General features: G+C 39.7%; 1 protein-coding gene across 5 annotated transcripts in view; it reads left to right on the top strand.

The window, feature by feature from the left end:
• adgrb2 (adhesion G protein-coupled receptor B2) overlaps positions 1 to 23,370 on the top strand; it is a 203,173-nt gene that overhangs the window by 41,351 nt on the left and 138,452 nt on the right. For all 5 annotated transcript variants that reach the window (XM_044336656.1, XM_044336657.1, XM_044336659.1 and 2 more), the window contains one exon: positions 14,510 to 15,413. In XM_044336656.1, coding sequence (XP_044192591.1) covers positions 14,525 to 15,413 — 889 coding nt within the window. In that variant the 5' untranslated portion in view covers positions 14,510 to 14,524. The remainder of the gene's footprint in view (positions 1 to 14,509; positions 15,414 to 23,370) is intronic.

The following is a 23,370-nucleotide window of genomic DNA, read 5'->3' as shown; positions in this document are numbered from 1 at the left end:
TTAGAGGACACAAGGTCCACATAACGATCGAACAACACACTTACACAAACACACAGTCCGGAGTTGTGGAGCCTATACCTGCAGTGTCAGCTTTCCCTGCCTATACTCCTGTCTTCCCCTTGATACTGAGCCCTAAAAACAAGGAGAGGAAATAGAGAAGGAGAGGGAGATAATGAAATAAATACCCTGCTTGGCACCACTTCAAAGAGAGAGGGAGAGCCTGATCTGCTCTACTGCAGCTAGAGAGGGAGAGATGTTACATAAAGAGAAAAGATAGGGAGATAACAGCAACAGCCACCTCCACAATCACACACACAGATTCACACATTAATAAAGTTTGACTGCTTCTCAGCTGGATAGTTAAGAATCATATTCCGTGTTCCATTGATTTGGATCACTGAGCAGCATTAGTTAGTTATAGGTTTCTTATTAGTTGTAACATAAACAAGTTATTCCACCACTTTAGCCATGTACAGTGCAAGAAAAAGCTGTCAAAGCCGAGCAAGCCATGATTTACATTTATTCCTGGTGTTGTACAAGCATGGGCTTTCTCTCGCATTATGCTCTCATGTCATTGCATTTATTATTCATATATTCATGTAATACGCGTATACAAGCGGACAGAGGATATTCCCGTTTTAAAATATTCTCTGATGTCCACAGGACCGCGAGCGCATGTGTGTTTGTGTAACGTCATGCGAACACAGTTGTCGGAAACGCTGTCATCACTCCGTGATCATGATTTACATTCACCTGAGCAAATACACAACTCTGCCTCACACATACATGCACACACAATTCACACTTATTCTATATTGTTTTTTTTTTTTTGTTTTTTTTTTTGTATAAGCAGGTGTCCTTTATTCATAGATATTTTGAGGAAAAATGCCTGCCTGATGGATGGTTTTTCCATCAGTTCACACACCTTCACACTTGCACGTATACAGGAATACACACTGACAAATAAACGTGGTCTGACACGACATGCGCAGCCTGTCAAACATGCACACACACACACAAACGTACACACTATCTTTCCCTTTTCCCTTTAGCTCTAACATTTCTGTTGACATAGACAATAAATTTTGCTTTGGCTGTTTTTTATCCCTCATCCTGAGGCCACAATTACATTAAGTAGGCTATTGCTTTGTGTGACATATCGTCTTTTTTTTTTTTTTTTTTTTTTAATGAATATCTCTCCAAGCAGCCCACTCGCTGCTCAATCAATGAGTTTGGAACTTAAAAGCTTCTTTAATGCCCTCTACATCCCATTCAGATGACTTGGCTTTTCATGTAAAGTGATGCGCGGTAGTCTTCAATGTTTTAGTCCCAAATCAAATTCAGGATCAGGTTTGCAGTGGGAAATTGGAGCGGTGATGCGCAGCTGTCTTTATTTACATTGCTGAGAAGCAATTGCTGCATTATTTTGCCTGGAAAACGAATCATTTTCTTGTAAGATTTTCCTCTAACCATGTCGCAGAGGAAATGAAAATCTCATTTGGGAAGTTTTGTTGCACGTACAGACTCTTTGATCAATACATTTCTGATTATTCACTCTGATGACACACACTGTAGATGCCTCTTTGCTGCACCTGAAATACAGAGCACCTTGCTTTTCTTTAACAGTCTCTTTTTTTTTCTACTTCTCTACCCATCCAACTACAGTAATAAGTGAATTTTAATCAAATCGTGTTTTTCCAGCCCGTTCTCACTCCCAACTCCTCACATACCGAAGTTTGGTCAGAACTCCTTGGTGTCACTTTTTAACACACTGGATACCCCTTTAGTGTCATTTTTCAATGTGCAGGGTAGTCCAGTAGATTTCTTCCACGACGTCTGAAATAGACGCCATGAGGATGATGACGTCTATATAAGGTGACAAATTTCCATATTTGGGGGTGGCAGGTTGGGTGGATGGCTGGATAAATAGATGGCAAAAACTGGACTTTGCTACAGGAGACCACTGTTTGCTTCCCATTTCCAAACACAGTTTTTAACCATGGATTGAAGCTAAAGGGGTACCCAGAGTGTTAAAAAGTGACGCCAAGGGGTTCTGACCAAGCTTCAGTATGTGATGAGTTGAGAGTGAGAGCATGTTGACATTTTCATACGCCAAAGTAATTTACAAGTTTCCTTAATACCAGAAAAAAATACATTTTCAAAAGGTAGAAAAAAAATCACATCCATGAGTAAAACTGAAATCTTTTCATAAAATTGTCTTAAGTTTTTCTTTTCTGTCAGAAAGTCTTGGCAACAATTAGTGTCTATATAACAATGAAGGACACCTTATTCATGGAAACAACAGCAAACATGTCTGGAATGTGGAGCACATGCTATTTCGGTATGTCTTATCTATTGTTCAAAAAAAAAAAAAACAGAAACCAATTTCATGGCCAATCATTTCTTATCATTGTTATTTACTTGACAAACAGATTTCATTTGCTATTCCTAGCATATTTTTCATTTTAAATAAGACTATTTCCTCTTTAAATAAGCTGCAATTTTCAGGAATTCTATCATTTCTTCATTTTAAAATGAGCTTTTCTAACTTTATGAAAAATAATTCGCAAAAGAATACTTAGATGGGAGCCAAGTTTCCATCCAAGTATTCTGTCTGTGTCTTCGTCCCTCGCCTCATTTTTCCTCTCATCTCTCCCTCCTTCCATACCATACATCTCTGTTGTCTTGAGGGAAAAAAAAAAAGAAAAAGCTGGTGTAAGCTGATCTGTTGGCACGGATACGCTGCAGAGGAAAGCCGATCACCCTCTTCCTCAGTCTGCGATTCTCTCTTTTACAATGAAACCAAAATTCCCTCCAGGCCCACCACAATACTACAAGGCCTTTTTCCAACTCCTTATTGGACACCCTCACCTCACACACACACACACACACACACACACACACACACACACACACACACACACTTAGACACAGATTTATGCAGATGTATACGTGCTTACACATGCCAATGTGTTTTGTGCACAAAGGGATGGTGTGCTTCGCTTTCAGTTCAGTGGAATATGACTGTGTCTGCATGTGTGTCACATCAGATTCTGTTCAAAGGCTCAACAGATGGTGACATTTAGTTCCACCCCCATACCCCCCCCCCCCCATCCCCCCACCATGACAACAAGGTTAAGGGTGTGAAGATGCCTGAGTGGGTGTGTTGGGGTTTGCAGGGTCAAGTCTGACACATGCTTCTGCATCTGCAAATTTATGCCCCGCTAAAACACTTCATCAGTAAATTCGCACATATAAAGACTAACAAAATGTTAATGTTGTATCTGAATGCATCAATAGTACCATTTATACAAGTCACTGATAAGTCATACATTAAAAAAGGTTAATTGGGCTGTAATCAATTGCTTTATTGATGTTAATGAATCTATTATTATTACTTTAAAGATAATACTTAAGGTCATACTGTTTTATGAGACGAGTCTTCTTGATGAATTAAAGAGTTAGCTAAAAAGAAAAGCAAGTGTCACACTGTAAGATAATATTTAAACACCTGGTCACCCCAAAGTTGTTCTTATTAATGGCTTTTAACTGATCTATAAAGTGTTAGTAAACTCTTAGTAAATTAACCATTAGCTAATATAGCTAATAATTACAACCCTTTATAAAGGGTGCCTTATCAGAACTTAGTACCACATCATTACTGTAAAGCATATTATATTATCAGTGAACCCACGGACATTCCTAGTAGTGTGCAGCATGATACTGTCTGTGGTGTTGCAGAAAGAATCTGAGTAACTACAGCATTTAGCCATTTTAGCTGTCAGTGTATATAAATATGGACGACGCGTCTCCACTTCCTACCGTTATGCAAAAGTGAAGCTAAAATATCTCCTTTCCGGGAGCTGCCATCTTGTTTGTGTGACGTCATTTGGAGCCAGAGTCTTTGCAGTAGAGTCAGGCGGCGGGATGACGACCCACGTCACACGCCTCCCTCAGCCATCCCACCGTTTTTTACTGAAGTTTGAGAGTGGCTGTCACTGCTGTCCATCATGACACCACACCCCCTTTTTATATCATCAAATAACTAAGAACTACCAAAAATGACAGAAACCATCTTTGGGAAAAATTTACATGATGTGTATTTATTTTAGTTTGGCTCATGTCTCATAACCATAATCATGGCGTGGCTAATGTAGTCTCATTGTAAATTAAATATTTGTCTGTAAAGTACAGACAGAAGGAAAGAAATCAAACTGAAACATAGCTTTATTTGGTAATTATGTAATGTCATCCTGTGTGGTACATGTTTTTTCAGCGTATGAAACTACACTGCAGACTTGAGCCTCTGCTAATGCTGACAACCAGAGATTACCCTGTGACAGCAGTCACATATGAATAGGTTCAACATGGTTTGAATAGGTGTTTAGTAGACTCGTGTCATACGCATGTCTCCAATATTACAGGGGTATAAACATACTGAATACAAGCTCTTAAGTCATTGGACAAGGAGCAAAGCAAGTAAGAGTCTACTGAGCACTCTGAGTGTAATCTGTTGAGGTAGAACTGCTTGACAAACTGAATTTGGCACATTTGTATTCTATAGAAATTCCCCATGCCAGGTGTAAACTCAGTATTAAGTGCATATCTGGATATTATCTGAATATGAGACGTATGATTGTGAGTGGGCTTTTCAGTCTTGGTTTTTGGCAATACTTCCTTTCATACATTTTTTAAAATGTTTTGTTTGTTTAATTTTCATCAAACCATATGCTCTGGGAAAAATAATACTTAAACCTCATTATATATCCATTACTTATTCCTTCACTTAGAGCAATGAGGTTTTATTGTATATCCCGTTCATTATAAGCCTTTGGTAAGTCTTTATAATGACAACTAGTATATAGTAATGTGTATAGACATATTTACATGGGGCATTGTCTTTTGTGGTATTTGTTAAACAAACCCCTTCCCTGCAAGCCAATTTCCTCTCCATCCATTTGCTTGTCTTCATCTCCAACAATCATTGAGGCACTCATGTGAAATTAATGGGCCTCATTATCAATATCGCTCTGTGAATGCAACAGGGATCGATATTGAAGTTCATATTTGGAACATATTGAATAAATGTAACATGCTAGTAAATTCTTTTTAAAGACTATGAGACCATCTAATAATTAGCCTAAATGTTTTCTCATTGAATATATTGAAAAATGCTTTTGTCGTGAGTGTAAATGTATTAGCGTAGAGGCTGATAAATGATGTGTTATTTTCTTCGAGCATTGTGAAATGACATGTCAATGAAATTTTACCACAATATCAGAGGACTAATGGCATTGTCATTTCTTTTGTTTGTTTATTTAGTATGGATAATGATACAAACGGTGCAGTAGAATACAGAGCTGATATACAGAATGATATGCATCAAGTTAACAGTTGTTACTGGGTTTTATAATCTCCCAGAAAATAGCTTCCTGATAGCGTTGGCAGTCGTGGTGCTCATTTCCATGCTGTTTAATCAGCGCTCATATTCATAGCTTATACTGTCTGTTTCTTTTTGCCGCTGATTACAGATGTTATGGATCTCGTATGGGTGGAAATTGCAGTTATGAAGTCACTGATCATGAAAAGTCACTTTCCATTTGTCCGTTTCCATTCCTTTTGTCTTCTTTATGTTGTAACTTTCTTGAAGGTCATTTTTCATCATTCATTGATTTTTCTGCTTTTCAACCTTCTCTCTTCTCATCATTTTTTTTAGACTTTAATCCTTTTAATGTCTTGCTACTTCTTGCATCCATTACTACTTTCTTCCTCACTTACTTGACCCCTTCTTAACATCTTTTTATCTTTCATTTCTTCATTCAGAAGCTCAAGCCATTAAAGGGAAAAAAAACCTTGAGTGCACACAGGAAGACATCATCTTTTTTTTATTTTTTAAATGTGAAATAAAACAAGTGAGCCTATTTTATGAGGAGTTGTGTTGACACTCCTCTTGGGCTACCTTTAACCTGCTTCTTCTCTCTTTAGAATTCCTCCTACATTTACATTTACAAGAGAGATGTCAGACAAACCTCAGAGAACAGATCTGCATCTGCTCTCCACATGCACTTCTGGGGAGAGTGATAATAGGGGTTAGTGTCACAGTTTGATTTAAATTGATTCTTGGTTTTCAGTTCAATAAATAGAAGTTTCAGACTTTTACTCTAGTGCACTGTGTGCTAAAATATTCAGTTGGGTCCTTAGTTTGCTGAATTGCAATATGAATAATAGCAGGCAGTTAAGCTAATTTGTCTCATCGGAAGTCACTGTCTGATGAACAAGGCTTTGTGTAGCCTTTATGTAATTATGATGTTATTAAATCCAAACTGCAAACTTAACTTTTAGTGAACTTTTTCTTAACTTTAGTGCATGTATGTGTGTTATACACCTTCTGTGCCCTCACGGTTAAGTTCCAGCCTGTTTCTTCTGTAATGATGTTCAAAAAATGATATTTGGAATAGTAGAGGATCTAATCACAATTTTTATAGGTATCAGTTTTGTTCCCATCCCTAAGTGGGAGGGGACATCAACACGCAGACTCTTCTTCGACTATAACACACTTTAGAAAAACATAGAGCATTATATTAAGCCTATATGTAATACAATATACATTGTATTCAGGGCTATGGCTGCCTATGTTGCTTAAGCATAAGTATACAGTAATGTTGATTGGTAGTTTTGCATTTTAACTCCACTGTAGTCGACCCAATCTGCCATCACATATTTTGGAAAGTGTTTAAGTGTCACAGAGTGGATTTTGTTCCTTTTAATGTCTGTACGTCATCTGTTGACCCACTTGTCTACCTGATTTAAAAATGCGTAATTAATTCACTACTCAATTTCATCACACAATAATGGTTTCCGCCTTGTTCTTCCATCAGCACATGTGTCACATGTCAAGCTGACATGAATGTATGAATATGTATGAGTGCATGGGTGTATTTGTGTGTGTGTGTGTGTGTATGTGTGTGTATGTGTGTGGTGTATGCCATAGCCGGAAGACAAAATGCCCTTTTCTGTGATCGAGGGGTTTAGTACCGCTGTCTCTTTTCACAGCATGAGATCCTCTCAGCTTGACTGCCATTTGTGAATAACTGATAAGGCAAAGTGAAAAGCTCTGACTTGATGGTGTGCTGGAGTGAGCTTGATAAAAGGACAAACAGAATACAGACTTCTAAAATGTCAACCAGCCTAAATCAGTTGAACAACATTGGTTCTTCATATTGGTTTACAGCCAAAAGATCTTATCAAGATAAAAGACTTAAACCGGAGCAGACATGGATGTGTGTAGATATGGGTAAATAAATTATGTCTGACTTTAAAGAAGGCTGAGATTTCTACGGGGGTGAAGCTAAAGATTAGAAGGGGCAGAGTTGAGGATTTATGCTCGAAGGCAGAGAGAGAAAGAGGAATGTTTCATGACTTAATCAGTGGTAGAGAGAAAGTCCAAACACTTGGGATGAGGATACAGTCTTTGATAATATCATGTTAGCATTCAGATGGGCAGTGTTGGGGAAGCTACACTGAAAGCATAGTTGTACAAGCTAGCAATTACTTCACACTGGAAGAAGTTGAACCAGACCCAGCCCTAGCTATAGGCAACTGCCTAGGGCACCATCTAATACCTGCGGGCTGGTGATATAACACGCCAATTTCACTATGGGCCAGAACCATGGACAAGCAGTGGTTAACATGCTCCCAGCACCCCTATTGGACCCACTGGCGCCCTTCATGGCATTGATAGTTTTTTTGGGTTTTTTTTGGGGGGGGGGTACACAACATGTGATGTTAATTACATAATGTCAGGTTACATCTTGTTTACTCCTCACTTAAAACGAAGGCTCAGGGCTGAGCAAGTGGAGTGTGAGGGGACTGGAAGAGCCAGAGAAGTGCATTTCAAGATGAAAAGAAAAAAGCCATCGGGGGAGCAGGTCAGGAAAACAAAAAAAGAAGGAGGGGAGAGGCTGCCAAACATAAAGGTATGTATTTTCTTAAGTTTTGTTATGTAGCTAGCTAGGTCCTAACTTAGCTGCTATTGCTAGCTAAACTACATTGGAAAGCACTAGCTAAGTAGGTTAGCTAGCGAGCATGCACTCATTATCTAATGTTGATGTAAGCTTTTTGTATAAAAGACAATGTGGTTAGCTATATATATTATCTAACCTCATTGTCTTTTATATAATTTCAAATACACTTTTAAAATATCTGCAATGTGACACCATCTGTCACAACTGGTGGAAGACAAATAGGTCAATACGTTTATTTCTTCAGGTGAGTGAGTGCAACATGTCAATTTAGACATTTCTGATGGTAAATAATCTAATGTAAATACTACATGTAATGTTATATGCAATCTAATCAATGAACTTATTCTTGTTTCCTCTGTCTCTCAACAGTTGGCTACATCCTCTGATGATGAGAGCACAACACTGACCACAGATTCCACCTTGTCACTTTTCTCAGGTGTGTCAATACATGAGTAGAAACATAGGCACAGTTTGACATCTTGTTTTATAGTCACCTCATTTGTACAACTGAAATTGTCTACATATATTTGTCCCAATCAGTTGATTCAAGTAAATTCCCTATAAAAGATTATACTATGACCTGTGTTCATGTGTGATGCTTGTGTTGACACGAGGTGAGAATAAGTGTAATAAGTGTATTATGTGCCCTGCAGAAGCACCAGATACAGCCTCCTCTGTGCACACCTGCTGCAGCTGAGAGAGATGAGCCACTTTCAGCTGATCCTGCTGACTCACCTTCACATCTGATAGACATATATATATATGATGTCATATATTGCCAATGTAATAAGATTTGTTTTAGTAAATACTGTAATAAATGAAAGGCATGTTTGTGTCTTTAAAACCATCGCTGCACACGTATTCATTTATTTATCTATTTAATTTTTTGGGGGGGGATTATTTGGCATGTGAGCTCATACACGGGCCACATGCTGATCTCCACTGAGGGCTGCAAATGAGTGAAATACTCTCCATCAATAAATCAGACAATACCATTCTCTACAACAGTGCACTTAAATGTCTGTACCAAGAATGAGAGATTAGGGTGGGGGCAGAGAAAGAGAGAAGGAGACGGAGATAAGAGCGGATGTCATGATTCTCCATTGCAACCCTTCTGAAATGTATTCCCCAAAACAGAAGCACCCTATCCAGGGATATTGTTAAGTCTGGTGCCCACAAGCTATTCCACTCTATTATTCTACAAGAACAAAAAAGTTTACTGGAATTTTCCACTTTACTTCTATTAATTCCAGAGTAATTGAATCATGTGTCTATGAAATCCACAACGCTTGCTGGTTTTCTCTTTGATGTTTTCATTTCATGCAGCCAAATGTGGAAGCTCTGGAAAGTTATCACGGTGGCAATAATTTCATCCTCTGTCGCCGAGGTAAATGTGAGAAATATGTTGTTCACGTTAAAGAAATCTATCAGGAGTGGAGCTTGCATGTATTCAATCGGCCGACACAGTGCGTCGTTGGATAACTTTGCGCAAGTTCAGCCAAGTACAACTTTAAATGATGACAATCAATCAAATGACTATGTGTAATGTGTAAGGAGTCGCTTGTATGACGAAGGAGTCACACTGTTGAGTTAGGAGAATTATCCACTGACTGCAATTATAGTAGCAGTTATATATATAGTTTCAGTTCATTGTTTTAGTTTTCTAAGTTTTGCAACTTTACTGCTTTGGTTCACTCATTGCTGTCACCGTTGTTTTTGGGCACAGCAGGCAACTGTTTTCAGTGGGAAAGCTAATAACACTGTATGTTGCTTACTTGGCATCTTCTAGATGTGTAAAAAGGCGGCTGTTTGCTAACAAGTTTGCCAACTTAAAGAGGATAATATGTCAGTGTTGCTCACAGCTCGTTTCAGCCACCTCCAAGTGGCAAAAAAAAAAAAAAAAAAACAGTTATTAGAGGTTTAAGTTGTTTTTCTGGAGAAACTTCACTTGAGAGTACAGTAGAGAGCTGACAGGAAGTGAGGGGAAAGAGAGAGAGTTGGGGAACGACATGCAACAAAGGTCCCCGGCCTTAAACCCCTAGACCACAAGAGTTTCCCAAGCCAGGTTTGACTTTGTTGTCAGATGACCATGCTTTAAGACCAGATAAACCCTTTACAACATGATTACTGTGTGCAAGCAGGAGTGCCTGCTGTATATTGGAGAGTGTGATAAGGAGCTTTTCATGTAAACTCACTACCCAAGCTCAAATGATTGAGGTTTGAGGCTTTGCCAATAAGAACCTCAGGCATGATGGATCCGTTGGTTATACATGTCTCTGTTGGAAAAAGTCTATATGGGAAAAGTTTGATTTCTAACGATTTTTTAAGACTTTCTCGTTACTCATTTCGTATTTTCTTATTCTGAAAGACCCTTTTCTACCAAAAGTTTTCTTACCTTATTGACTGGAGTGATAAGACCTTAATTGTCAACACAAACAAAAAAGAAATGAAAGAAGGAATTCATTTTTTTTTTTGACAAGGTCAGTCTTAACCTCCAGTGAGAAGTTATGAGTTTAATAAACAAGTTACAGACAAGCATTAGGTAGTTAATGTGGACTCTGAGTCTGCGGGTATTTTATAATTCAGTCATTCCCAGTGTGTCTCTTTGTGCTTTCACAGTATGTTGCAGTGGCATTTCAATGCAGCTACTGCTAAAGCTGTGTCTGAACCAAGATTAGGGGGCTTCCATGGAGCGCATGGAGCATAATATAATTGGTGTTAGCTCCTATTTCCTTTTACCATCAGGGACAAAGTACAGTGTCCCACTGTGGAGGACAAATAGATATACATCCATTTATTTTAGAGTCTTTTTGAATGCTGTATAAATGTAGAGCAGAGTAAGGTCATGCAAAAGGACTTTATTTTTTATTGTTTCACCAAAAACCAAGGCTTTTTGCCTTGTAACAAAGTTTTGCAACATTTTTTTGTGTATGTGTGGAACTATAACTCTAATACACAAGAGACACAGATAGTTTTGAGCAGACATGATAATTTGATGCTATGCTAAAGTTTTGGTAACATAATCTCAAGGACAGTGTTACTTTTAGCACAGCTGTATTTCATTATTTAGAAACTTTGGCGTTTCAGCACTATTCTGTTTTGCATGACAGTGACGACAATAATCAAATGAGTCATATTGTCACTTGACTGCATTAAAGAATGAAGAGGAGAGCCGAGAGGGAGAGGAAAGAGAGACGGGGAGTGAAGGATATACATATTTTGCCATCCATGGTGATAACATTAATGTCAAGGTGGAAGGGGGAAGGAAGACATCAAAGCTAATGAATATTTATGGGTGCCCACAGTAAAGTGCTGTTTTAGAGTGAAGTGGGACAGAATGGCCTCATGAAGACAGCACTTAGGGCCTACTCTTGCACAGACTGTGGGTCTATGAATATTCATTGTTCATTGTCCCAAAAACAATTTGCTTAACGCTTTTGACTTCTTTTCATCCGTAAAATATGCGTAAGGTTTTACCTATGCATGGTTTGGCATATAATGCTATCTATCTTGACTCTTCAGGTCTGCGACAAGACAAACTTTTGTTCTTTGTACAATGAAATAAGAAATACAAAGTAATATTTGTTTTAAAGCATAAACATGTCATCTTTTATTGGTAGGCATCTCCCATTTCAGCTCAGTTCTAGTGGGGAAGCAGAAATGTCATGTCCTATACTGCGGAATATTGCTTTGAATTCACACGGAATTTCTGGATTTAACAGTTCAGCGACACATAGTTAGTAAGATATGTGTCACTGGCTGCGCTGGAGTTTGTATGGATGTTATACAGGTATCAAGCCATATTTGTTTGAAAGTACGAGAGCGTGTTCAAGTGGCGGTGTCTATAATATGCCAGAAAGCATGATGTCCTTGAGCATATTTCACAACATGCTACATTAGCCTTCCCTTGGCCCGACTGTGCCATGCATTTATCAAAGTGTCATCGCAACCAGAGACAGCACTGTTTAAAAGCACTTTTATGTCACCTGTTCCGAGTGAAAAATCTCAGTTGAGAACCCTGTGTATAGGAAACCCCAGTCTAAACAGTGACAAAAGAGGAAGATAAAGGAAAAATGATCAGAAACCAGGAAAAATACATTTCCAGGTCAGGAGATTAGTTACTTGTCACACACTACTACCAGCTCCTTCCACAGTAAACACTGTCTGATGAGTGAAAAGAACAATATGCTTTTATGTAGTGTGTTCTGGTGTCTAATGTGTATTTTTTGTAGTGTGTGTAGGTGCACATATCTCATGTTTGTCTTTTTTTCTAGCAAGTGATTCTGCTTTAACAACATGACTCAGTTTGCTTAAAAAAGAAACAGAAACTCAAGTTTTAAAATGCTCCTTTGAATATTCGGCTTAAAGCGACGTTTTCGCTCTTATTGCTAAATATGTAGCGCTGTAGTTCTGTAAAATATTCCAGCACTCTTTCCACATCTATTCTGCTATTTATTCTGCACTGCAGGGTAAACTGCTAGTTATAGAGATCTTACCATGACCTCAGGCTAACAGATTTCAAACTCTGCGAAACCCAATCTGTGTCCATCAAAAAAAAAAAAAAAGAAAAAGAAAATGTTTAGGTGAATTGTCCTTGAGCATGACAGCAAACTATGTTATGCATTATACATCACTCTGAGTTAGTATCAGCAGGATGCCTAAAACCTAAAGGAGATTGTTTATTTGTCATGGTGAATGATGTAAATTTTGCACATATTTTCAAAATTCCTGTATAACTGCTTATAACACTACTGCACTTCTCCCTCCAACATCTCCTCCATCTCTCCTGTTCTGTTAAAACCCCCCAATCATCAGTCTGCCTTTCATGTGTTTCTGACTCTCATTAACAGCTCCCTTGTATAAGCCCAAGTGGCTCTTACTGTCCGACCCCTGTGGGGTCACCTCTTGACACGGTGAAGTAAGCACAGTTCTTAGCCTCTTACCCAGGCCCTTTTGGACTATATGTCCAATGCTGGAGAGCGTTAACAGACTTACATAAATCCTGTGAAGTACAGACTACTGCTGTGTTTCATTAACCGGGGCCTAAGGGAAGTAGAGTACTTGCTCTAAAAGCGCACACATGCTTCATATAGAGGCATTTGCAGTTGCATCACATGTTTAGTAACCTTGCTTGGTGCTACTGTACCAGGAAGACCAATATATGCAAATAAACAGGCATGCACACACAATGAGCATGTTCCTTGTCAGTGAGCTTGTTTCAAAGTATAAACATTTAAAACATGATCTCAATTTCTGATATCCTTAGCTCTTAAGCACAGACCTAAATAAAAAACAACTAGCTACCATCAGGCCACACTGATACTCAGGATATGTCAGGCTGATGCTTTTACACTATGTGAGCCAGAAGAAGAAGAAGATGCATCTTGTGGTATTTTGTAATGGGAAAAAAAATCAATGGATGAAGGTCAGCAATGTTCATCAACTGTCACATCAAATCATAGCCTTCTATACAATTACCCAACTGCTGTATATGTCTTATATTACGCTCTGACACAAGTCTTTGCATTCATCAGCTTTTTCTTTTGTGGTAGTGTGCAGTAGCTGTAAAGTTTTGCCAGATTTTTCTTGTATTACAGTGTAAAGTTGTCTATTGCTTAATTATATGTTGCAGAGAGGCTTTTGTTGAATTTCAGGGCGTAGCAATATTATAGAGAGCTGAGTGAAATTTCAGAGAAAGTTGTCTGGGTATTATGTTGTAAGGTTACTGGTACAGCGGTGCGAACATTTCCCATCTCCCACACATCCTCCTCAAACTGCATTTATGCAGAACCACTTGAAAGTCTCGGGTGATGAAGCAGACACACGGGGATGTACAAAAATGTAGTGGATATTGAAGTAGTTTCAAGCGAAATACTAAAACACTATAAATGCTGTATATGTTGGGTCTTTTTTTCAGCTGTGTGTGTGTGTGTGTGTGTGTATTATGTGAGTCAAAATCAAGCTGTTGGCGGACCCTCACTGTGTTGGTGATGGTAATAGTTTGCCAGAGCCTTGGGGAAGCTGCTCAGCAGGCGATGGTGTGTGTGTGTGTGTGTGTATGTGTGTTTGCTTATGTGTGTGCAAGTACCTGTGTGTTTTTGTGCACATATCAGCAGGAACGGGTAGAGCAGACCCCACAGTGCATGTCTCAACAGCCAAGTCATCAACCTTTTTAATCCAGCCCAGCAGGGATGTGTTTGTCTTCTTGACAGTCCACATGTTTATGTGCGCATGTGAAGAAGAACTTCATGAGAACTGCTGCCGTAAACTTGGTTATGTTATACTCTGAGATCAGACAAATGTCTGTCCGGAAATATTTCCAACCAGACATGATTCAAGACTCGAACAGGAATATTGATGAATTCTTCTTTTTTCCATGTCATGTTGGTTCTGTCAGGTTGTCAGTGAAGATATGCCCTGATGTGTCTAATGTAGAAATCCCCCTCTCTCCTCCATCCTTCTCTCTTTTCTCTCCTCCCCTGCAGGACGAATGTCATAGGATGAACACTGCTGGTGGGGTGTGTCTGTCTGTGCTGTCCTCTCTCCTGGCTGTGGTTGGGGCCCTGGCTGCCGTGTCTGCCCTCGCTCTAGCTCCTCTCTCTGCCCTGGCTGAGGCTGCCTATGGGGCTGCCAATGGCGTCCCCAGCACCGGGGCAGAGGGGGCCCCCTCGCCCATCTCCTCACCGTGCTCCAGCTTGGTAGCTGGGGTGCTCTATGGCTCTTTCTCCCTAAGGGAGCTTTTTCCCTCCAGGGCGCCGGGCTGTTCCTGGTCCCTGGAAAACCCTGATCCCACCAAGTACTCCCTCTACCTCCGCTTTACCCGCCACCCTACCATCTGTCGGACACACTCCCCCATGCTCCTCTCCCTCGACCACCACCTGGCTAATCAAAGCTGTCCCCTTCACTTACAGACGGCAGCCACCAGGGATCAGGAAGTCATTAATCTCTGTGGCAGCCAGTCCAACTCAGATGAACCTTACTCCTTCCTACAGTTTGATAAGAACTTTGTCCAACTATGTCTAACAAGACATCCAGCTGCAGATGAGCCTCAGGTATCCAAGGAATTGCTGGAGCTGAGACTAGTAGAGGTGTTACTCATTAACAACGAGAACTCCAGTCAGTTTACCTGCGGCGTGCTCTGCCGATGGTTTGAGGAGTGTTTACGAACAGGTGACCATGGAGGCCAGGAGGTTTCCAACGGCGACGGTTGCGGGATGACCCAAACAGGCTGTATCTGTCCTAATCACAACATCATGGCACCACCTATCCCGTTGCTCCCGGAGACACCTCACAGTTTCAGCAACGGTTCGCTGGTTCCCGATGACTGCTGCGTCACTGAGCTGCATTCCAATGATGCAATCGCCATAGCACCCAGAGATGTCCGACAAGGTAAGATTATGTTTCTTCTCAGATAATGCGTCTGCGTTTCAGGGCTGCTTTTTTTGCGATTTTCAATGCATTACACATGAGAACACATTTCTGCACTGAGAATATTACTCACGCCCTGCAACTCAAACAGTTCATTTTCATGCATTCCCTGCACCCTATACAACATAACCACCAGAAAATCCATCCAGCACATAAAGGCAGTTGTGTTAAATTCAGCTGACATTCAGTTGGTCTACTGCTATTTCTTATACTTGTCATTTTGCATTCAGTTTATTTGTATACCAAGCTTGGAGTGGCAAATAGACAAGAAAAGTTTGTCTTGTTATCCTGGCCTTTGAAATCACCTTAGGGAGTTCGAATGCTTCTGCTTAACAGAGAATTTATTATTTGAATTTTGTCTTTTGGCATGTTGGCCTTTAACTAAAAAATGAAGCAGTTCAAAGGGGGGCCTTTTAAACCTTCCATCAAAAGATTTGTAAATGTCTGTCAGAAAATTCAGCCGTCTGATCTATATTTTAGAGATTCCCCCATGTGGCCAAGAGGTGTGGTTCCAAGCACTCCGCTCTATTCATGCTGCACAATATGGTGTGTGTATGTCTGTGTGTGTGAAACCATCTGTTGACAATGTTAGGGACAAGATCAGATTGGACACTTGTGCACACACACACACGCGTGCGCATGGTCGGTCATACATCAGTGGATTGACCACGAAGCAGACAATCCCTCTGCACACAAGACTCATGGGAATATGTATGCATGTGTGCATCTGCATTAATCTGGTGGATTGTTCCTTTAATGTAATCAAATCAGAACAATGACATGCATGGAGATATACTATGAATCATTGTAGTATCGTGCAGATAATTACATAATAATTTTCCTTTAGGTGGATCATAGGCATGTTTTCAAAATGAGCAGTAATTATTAGAACCCAGTTACTCTTATTGCAAGACTTCAACAACACTCTAACACACATACTCAGAGCTCTGGGGAGAATCTTACCTTGCTGACGGGAAGGTTATTGCTCTGCACTCAATCACTGGGGGATTTTATCATCTAATAAAGTTAGAGTGGGAGAAATGAAGGGACAGGGAAAAGAGACTGTGGTGTAGGAGGAGAGAGGAAGAAAGAGTGTTTTAACCAGTTCGACTCGGTCTGATGTACTGTTGCTTAAGACGAAAGCCAAACGGACAGCGCCGCTCTGTAAATCGATGCCAAGCTCCGGGGTGATATTAAACTTATGCCAGATACCTGGAAGCTCCGTTTGGCTTTTTTTCTGCATCTCACCTCAAAGACGCTGATGTTGAGCGCATATTGGTTAACGGCCGGTCACTCTATGAGAGATCTCATCCCCGCTCATAGAGACCGCTGTGAACCACGGATAGCTCTTGATGAGAAGACAGCCTGGAGAAAAGTGGGAAAGCTTTTCTCTACCGAACAATTCCCAGACGTCCTAATTACCCTAAAATATCGGAATTACTGTAAACCCAACATCGAGCTGTCAGAGCGAGAGCCAGAATCCTTGTTTCTCTCCTGTCCCCTATCTCCATCAACTAAAAGACAAACACGAACACCCTCGCTGAGTCAGAGACGCTTGAAAACAAAGCTGGAATGTTTGTTTTCTCCTCCCTCATCTCTGTCTTCCTCTATGTCTTCTTCACTCTAAATCTTCTCTCACGTTTTTTGACTCTGAACCCCGGCTTTCTCATTACTCACCTCTAGAAAATGCCTTCACAAAAATATATCTATGTACTCACCTTTGGAATTAAATAACTATTTGTTTGGGGTGTACTCATGCACCCTAGTGATCTAAAATGCATATTACGTAATCTCAAAGTCCTCATTTTTTATTTTGGCTTGGGAATTTTGTTGCATGTCATCCCGCTTTCTTTCCCACTATTTCTTATCTGCATCTACTGTCCTGCCCTTTACTTTGAAAAACACTTTTTTCACTGAAAAATAAAACACCTATATTGTTGTAAAGAAAAAAGAAAAAAAACTACCACTTTGTTATATTGATTTGCTGCATATTGAACAAACTGAACAAATTGTCCTCTTCTGTTTTGGAATGTTTGTGGATGCCCTTCAACAGAATACATTCACTTCTCAAGGTCAGGTTGAGACACTATTCAGCCAGGGAACTTTGCTCATTTATCCTTGAAATGCAGTGCTTTGCTTGTGGTGGAGGCTAACCATTGTTCTGATTGATCTTGGACATTTCGAATGAACAGGAAAGCGACAAAAAGAAAATAGAAAAACGGTCGCTCAAAATAACGGTTATCGTTAAACTGATGTACCAAATGTACACTGAACATCACGTCTGTCTTTCTCTCAAAAATCAATATTAACATTATTTCACCAAGCTAGTTTTCTGACAATTATTTTAATTATCTGTAATTTATTTACACAAACAGCATTGAGCAAATAATTAGCCTTAATGGTATCTCACAGGTGTTTTAGCCTGAAAAACGGTATAGAATGTAATAAAAAGGACAACATTCAGCACAGTTTTTATCTTGTGATGGACAGTAGTCTATTACACTGACCTTCACAAAGCTCATTTCTATTATTTCTGTATTGGCAAACTCTCAGCTGGTCTCTCTGCCTGAAGCTGAGAGAGGATTTTCTTTTCTTTTTTTTTTTTTTTCCATGAGCATACTGTATCTTTATTATGGACATGACAGGCACAGTGACCAAATTATACTTTGCATGGCATTAGGTGACCTGCAAGGAATCTATTTTTCATGTCTGGGTGGTATCTGTCAATAATGAAGAGTATTTAGTGCAGAAACCTGTTTGTCCTTCATCCTCTCAGTTAGAGGAGACAGAAATAGTTTTTTTTTTTTTTAAAGTACACATCCTAATGAAGATTTGCTCTGTGGAGTCTTTACATTTCAATATATTTGCGATCTGTATATTTTTTTTATTTTAGAGAGAGGTCTTGGGTCTTTGTCTATCAAGTCTGTGAATGTATTACTTCATGACACTGAACAGATTTAAACCACATATCTATGTAAAATACATTTAAACAAATATTATCTCATTTCCATATAAATTGAGTATTAAAGGGCAGAGTAAGCTGTATTATGCCATATAAAACAAGTTTGCTATTTTTTTCCTACTTTCCTACCTAGTACAGGTGTCTCCAGTATTCCTGCTTTTATTTAGCACAAAAAGACATCATATACGCATAGTTTAACAAACTGCCAAACTCATACATAAAAATACTGTTATTACAACTGCTACTAAGAAGAAGAAGAAGAAGATGGACATGAACACATAAACTTTAAACACCCCAGTGGCCTGACAGGTTCAAGAAACACTGATTGAATGATAGTAGTTCATGACTTGCAATTCAAAAACACAAACATGCAGCACATCTATGTACATTCAAGAGCATTATGGCTGAATTCTTAACCATGTAAAATCCAGCATTTTTGTGACATCCCCGCCCATGATATGATGCAAGTCATAGAAACCACATGAAATCACAATTACACATGCATGCCTGCACACAAACACACACACAGGCATTCAGGTTTTGAACCTGTGAGGTGATGTGTGCCTGAATGTCAGGTCTGATAGATAGAAAAAAAAAAAACAACCTCTGATTCCCTAGTTCTCCTGTCAATCAACAACCTACCTCCCCCCCAACAGCTCTAGACATACATCATAACTGACATGAGACGTGTTTGAAGCAAAAACAAACACACCGCTGTGTATCACCTTCTCATTTTCATTCATTTTCTTCTCCTCATCACGGTCACATTTCCATCCGTGGTGCGTTTTCACTCTCTCTCTCTCTCTCTCTCTACAAAAAAAAAAACCTTGGTGTTCTGTCAGCCCAAATAAACCAGTGACACAGAATTCAGCTGGTGGTTGATTTCCTGCCAAACTCTGTATGTGTTTTGCCAGAAAAAAATTACCCCACTGATTCACACACGCAGCTAGTATTTATAACTGTAAAACTATGACAATGCTCGTCTTACATGTTCCTTCTGACAAAACAGAGACAGACAAACAAACAGTAAAGCTACCCTAAGCTCCTTTTACACAACTGAATAAGGTAATTCTGGATTATTCATTTTTTAATACATTTTTATGTGACTTTCTGAAAACAAAAAACATAAATGCCTAGAGGAGCATATACATAGAAAAAGATGGGAAAAATACACAACCATAGAATGAGACCAGAATTAAAAAGTATTAAAAGGGGTCTAATTCACAGTCCAAGTAACGTTGCAGTAAAGACACAGCGTTAAACACAGTATTCTCTCTACAAATACACAGTACTCTCAGGCTTTCAATTTAGAATGAGAGATAGCTTTGTTGACATTGATTGAATATTTGATGTGCAACCAGTGAAGAGTGGCTCATAGTGGAGTTTGGTTATATTAAGATACTGAGGATCAAAGCACCCACTAACCACTGTTTCAGAAAGATATAAGCACAAGATCAGAAAGAAACGCACCTGCAATATCTGTACTACATGATCTCAGGGATACGGGTAACTTACTATATATCCTGCTGTAGCCTGTAGTTTTATAGTATAGGGATGGATCAAAGAAAGATCAAATATATGTGCTTATGTGAGGACATAAAGGTGCCCTCCACAGCACTCCTCGCATAGTGCTGAATGTGTCACCACGATGTATGATGGATGACTTTCCCCTGGTTATAGAGAACTAAAGGGCGTAAGGGGTCCGAGCCGTGATCTGGGCCGAGATACGGAGCTCCTCGTCCTGTCGCTTCGTCAGCTCCGCCCCAGCCACCAAAAGCTTTTTATCTAATTTAAAAAAATTTCTCTTGACATCAAATTAATTTTTTACCGTGTTAGAATAAGCATCTCAACGTTATTGGACATTACGGGTTGTAAAGACGGATAGACGTCTCTTTGTGCAAGGGATATCTTTACATAGAATGCGGAGTTAACGCCATTGTTCTCAATCTCAATCTCAATCTCTCAATCATCAATCATTCACTGGAAAATTACACCATCCTCTATGTGTTGGCTCATCCATCTTGCTGCAGAAACCGCCGTGGCTGTCCTTTAAGTGGAAGCTTTCCTCTAAAATTTGTCAGAGAAGGCTGTATGTTGGTATTTTTTCTTTTTTAAATGGCTAGCAGGTGTCCATTACGATCACATCAGGACAATTTAAAAAGTCATTAGTTGTGGTCAAGAGTTTAAGCACTGTTCAGTTTTATTATTATTAATCTATGCTGCAACAATACCTCTGTCTCATTCTACGTTACTGGCTTTGGATACCCATTATAGCACAGTCTGAGGCGGCCTGATACAGAAAATAATGGACTTGATGTCACAATGTGAAGCGCAGTGATATTCCCTCTTTATTCTTCTCTATGCCGAGCAAACAAGGTGCGGTTTCAAGAGTCAGAAATGGCTGAAAGCAGAGTGTCCACTGTTTTTGTGCAGCCATGACACATTCAGGTCACAGTTTGTAATGTGCACCAGCAGTGTTTACAGATGCGGCCGAGCAAGTACTGCCACATTTGCATGTCACTGCAGTGTTTTCCTCACAGTAAGGAAGCCATTCATCACCTGGAAAGAACTTGAAACGTTCATATTTTTATATTTTTGCAAGTTTTGTGAATAAATCCCTACTCTAATCTACATAATAAAACACTCTTTACTTCTATAAATTATGGAAATATAGCATCTATGCATTTCTAATAAATTTACCAGTTTATTAGCTTTCAGATTGTCCCATAAGTAGGTCTTGTTGTCGGACACCTGCCTCCGTCTCTTGACATGCACACACACACACACACACACACACAGAGAGCACAGCAATCATAATGAATTCTCATTAGCACAGACAGAGGGTGTGGATTGTGTTTCGTGTGTGAAATGAAGGAGGGATAGAGAAGAACAAAGAGAGAAGGAGGGGGAATAGAGAGAGAGAGAGAAACCTAGAGAGAGGATTGAGATTTGGCTGGGACTCTTGGGACTAGATCACCCTAGCATTCAGCAGGAGCCAGTGGTCCGTCACTCTCTCTCTCTCTCTCTCTCTCTCTCTCTCTCTCTCTCTCACACACACACACAGCTAGCTCATCCCTTCCTCATGGAATACTATCTGATTCCTGGTAATTAGAGCAGAGAGAAGCGTGTGTTTTCTTGCGTGTGTCTTCAGCGGCATGGGTGAGAGAGGTGTTTGTTTTCACACAGTGCGGGCGTACGGCACATTCAGGTGTTTTCTTAACCTTTAACTCTACCCAACACGGAGCACACGCACACACACACATGGCGGACACATTCACATGCACGACGCACACACACTTTCGATGACCAAGAGTAATTACGTATCCGTTTTCTCTATAACGAACGAAGCAGAACTGCGTGTGCGTGTGTGAAGGACTGTCTGCTCGAGGTGGCTGTGGCAACAGGATTAGTATTCTGTGCTCATGAGCTATGGCTCTCTCTCTGAACGGGCTCAGCACTGAGCCCCTTTATGCTCTAAAAAAGGCCCTTACACACACACACACACACACACACACACACACACACACACACATTCACAGACATACGCACTTTGTCATTTATATCCCGTTTTCTCAGTAGATCTCTGTGAATCAGTATAGCTAGGTATACAGTACACTGCCTGGCCTTGGCCATATTTCAGAAGCAGCACCACACAGGCCAACTTCCTGTTGATGCTATTAAAAATGTCCTAAATCAAAATAAAGGGAAAAATATAGTGTGTATGTTCCAGGAAATAGACCTCTTTCTCCAGCTGCATTGTGTACTGGCAACATTTCAGTAGGAAACTTATGTTTTGTTTTTTTTTTTCTTGCAGATGGAGAATATTTTTGCAGTAAACACATGATTGGTTGACACCTTCATGTTCGGATGTATCAATATCAGTAGTCATTGTCTATCTACACATAGACCCATGAAATATAAACAAATACAGTGAGATTCTGTTAAAATGCAGTCCAGTCAGAAGTGAGTTTCAACACAAATGTTACACAGCTAGTAAGTTTAGTAGGCTAATCATGTAGATTCTTTAAATTGAACATATTATGTCTCTTGAAAAACCACATTGGAGCGCTGCAGGTGGCTTGTTTTATGCTGCACAGGCTATTAGTGAATAAAGCCTTATATCAATGGTTCCGTTGGAACTACTAATTATGCACAAATTCCGCTTTTGTAGGTTAATTATTTGTGTCATTTTTGATGCCTTGAATGCTGATGAGGCAGAAAATATAAAGTTACCTATTTTGATGATCTAAAGGATAATTCCAGTTTATTTCCACCTGTCATATTTCCCATAAATGCAGCCATTGTGGCTGTACGGGTCATGCTAACGTTACACTTGCCAGCTCCATTATAGAGATTCGGGGAAAGGAGGACTCGCTCAAAAAGACTTTCGGACAAGCTGCACTAGCCTCTCCCAAATAAACATGACTTTCACATGAATCATTTCAAATGTTTGTCTCCGGGTCTGAATGAAAGTAAACAGAGGAACTAGCTGCCTGTAGCTGCCTTTATGGCTAACTGCATAGGGATCTACATTGTTTTGTTGGATGGTTTTTCTGAGTTTTAGAGTCTAGTGTGGATGATTTGTATCATGTACAAGAAAATTTTCAATAAATTTGTCCTATCACCCAAGTCTAACCCCTAGTTCATGTCCTGTTTTCCACTGACAGACTAGATATGGGATTACACTGCAGCACACAGCTGTTTGCCTGTGCACAGCTGTGAAATGAAAGGATCTTTTCATACAGGTGAACCGTCGCTGAGATCCCACAAACAGTTGCTGAAAATCGAATGCTTCGCTCCAAACTGCATGTCGAGGCTACGTTCACACAAAATGTCATTGTCGCCAAAACGCCAAAACGGGGGGTTTGTGTCTGAAAATTAGCGTGTAGTGTCACACAAACATAAACTTAAGAAAAAAACACAGTGACTTATATTCACACCAAATGTCAAACCTGT

Source organism: Thunnus albacares, chromosome 19 (assembly GCF_914725855.1).
Source record: "Thunnus albacares chromosome 19, fThuAlb1.1, whole genome shotgun sequence".
Lineage (NCBI taxonomy): Eukaryota > Metazoa > Chordata > Actinopteri > Scombriformes > Scombridae > Thunnus > Thunnus albacares.
Note: the sequence above shows the minus strand (reverse complement) of the source record. Positions and strands in the feature narration are given on the sequence as shown.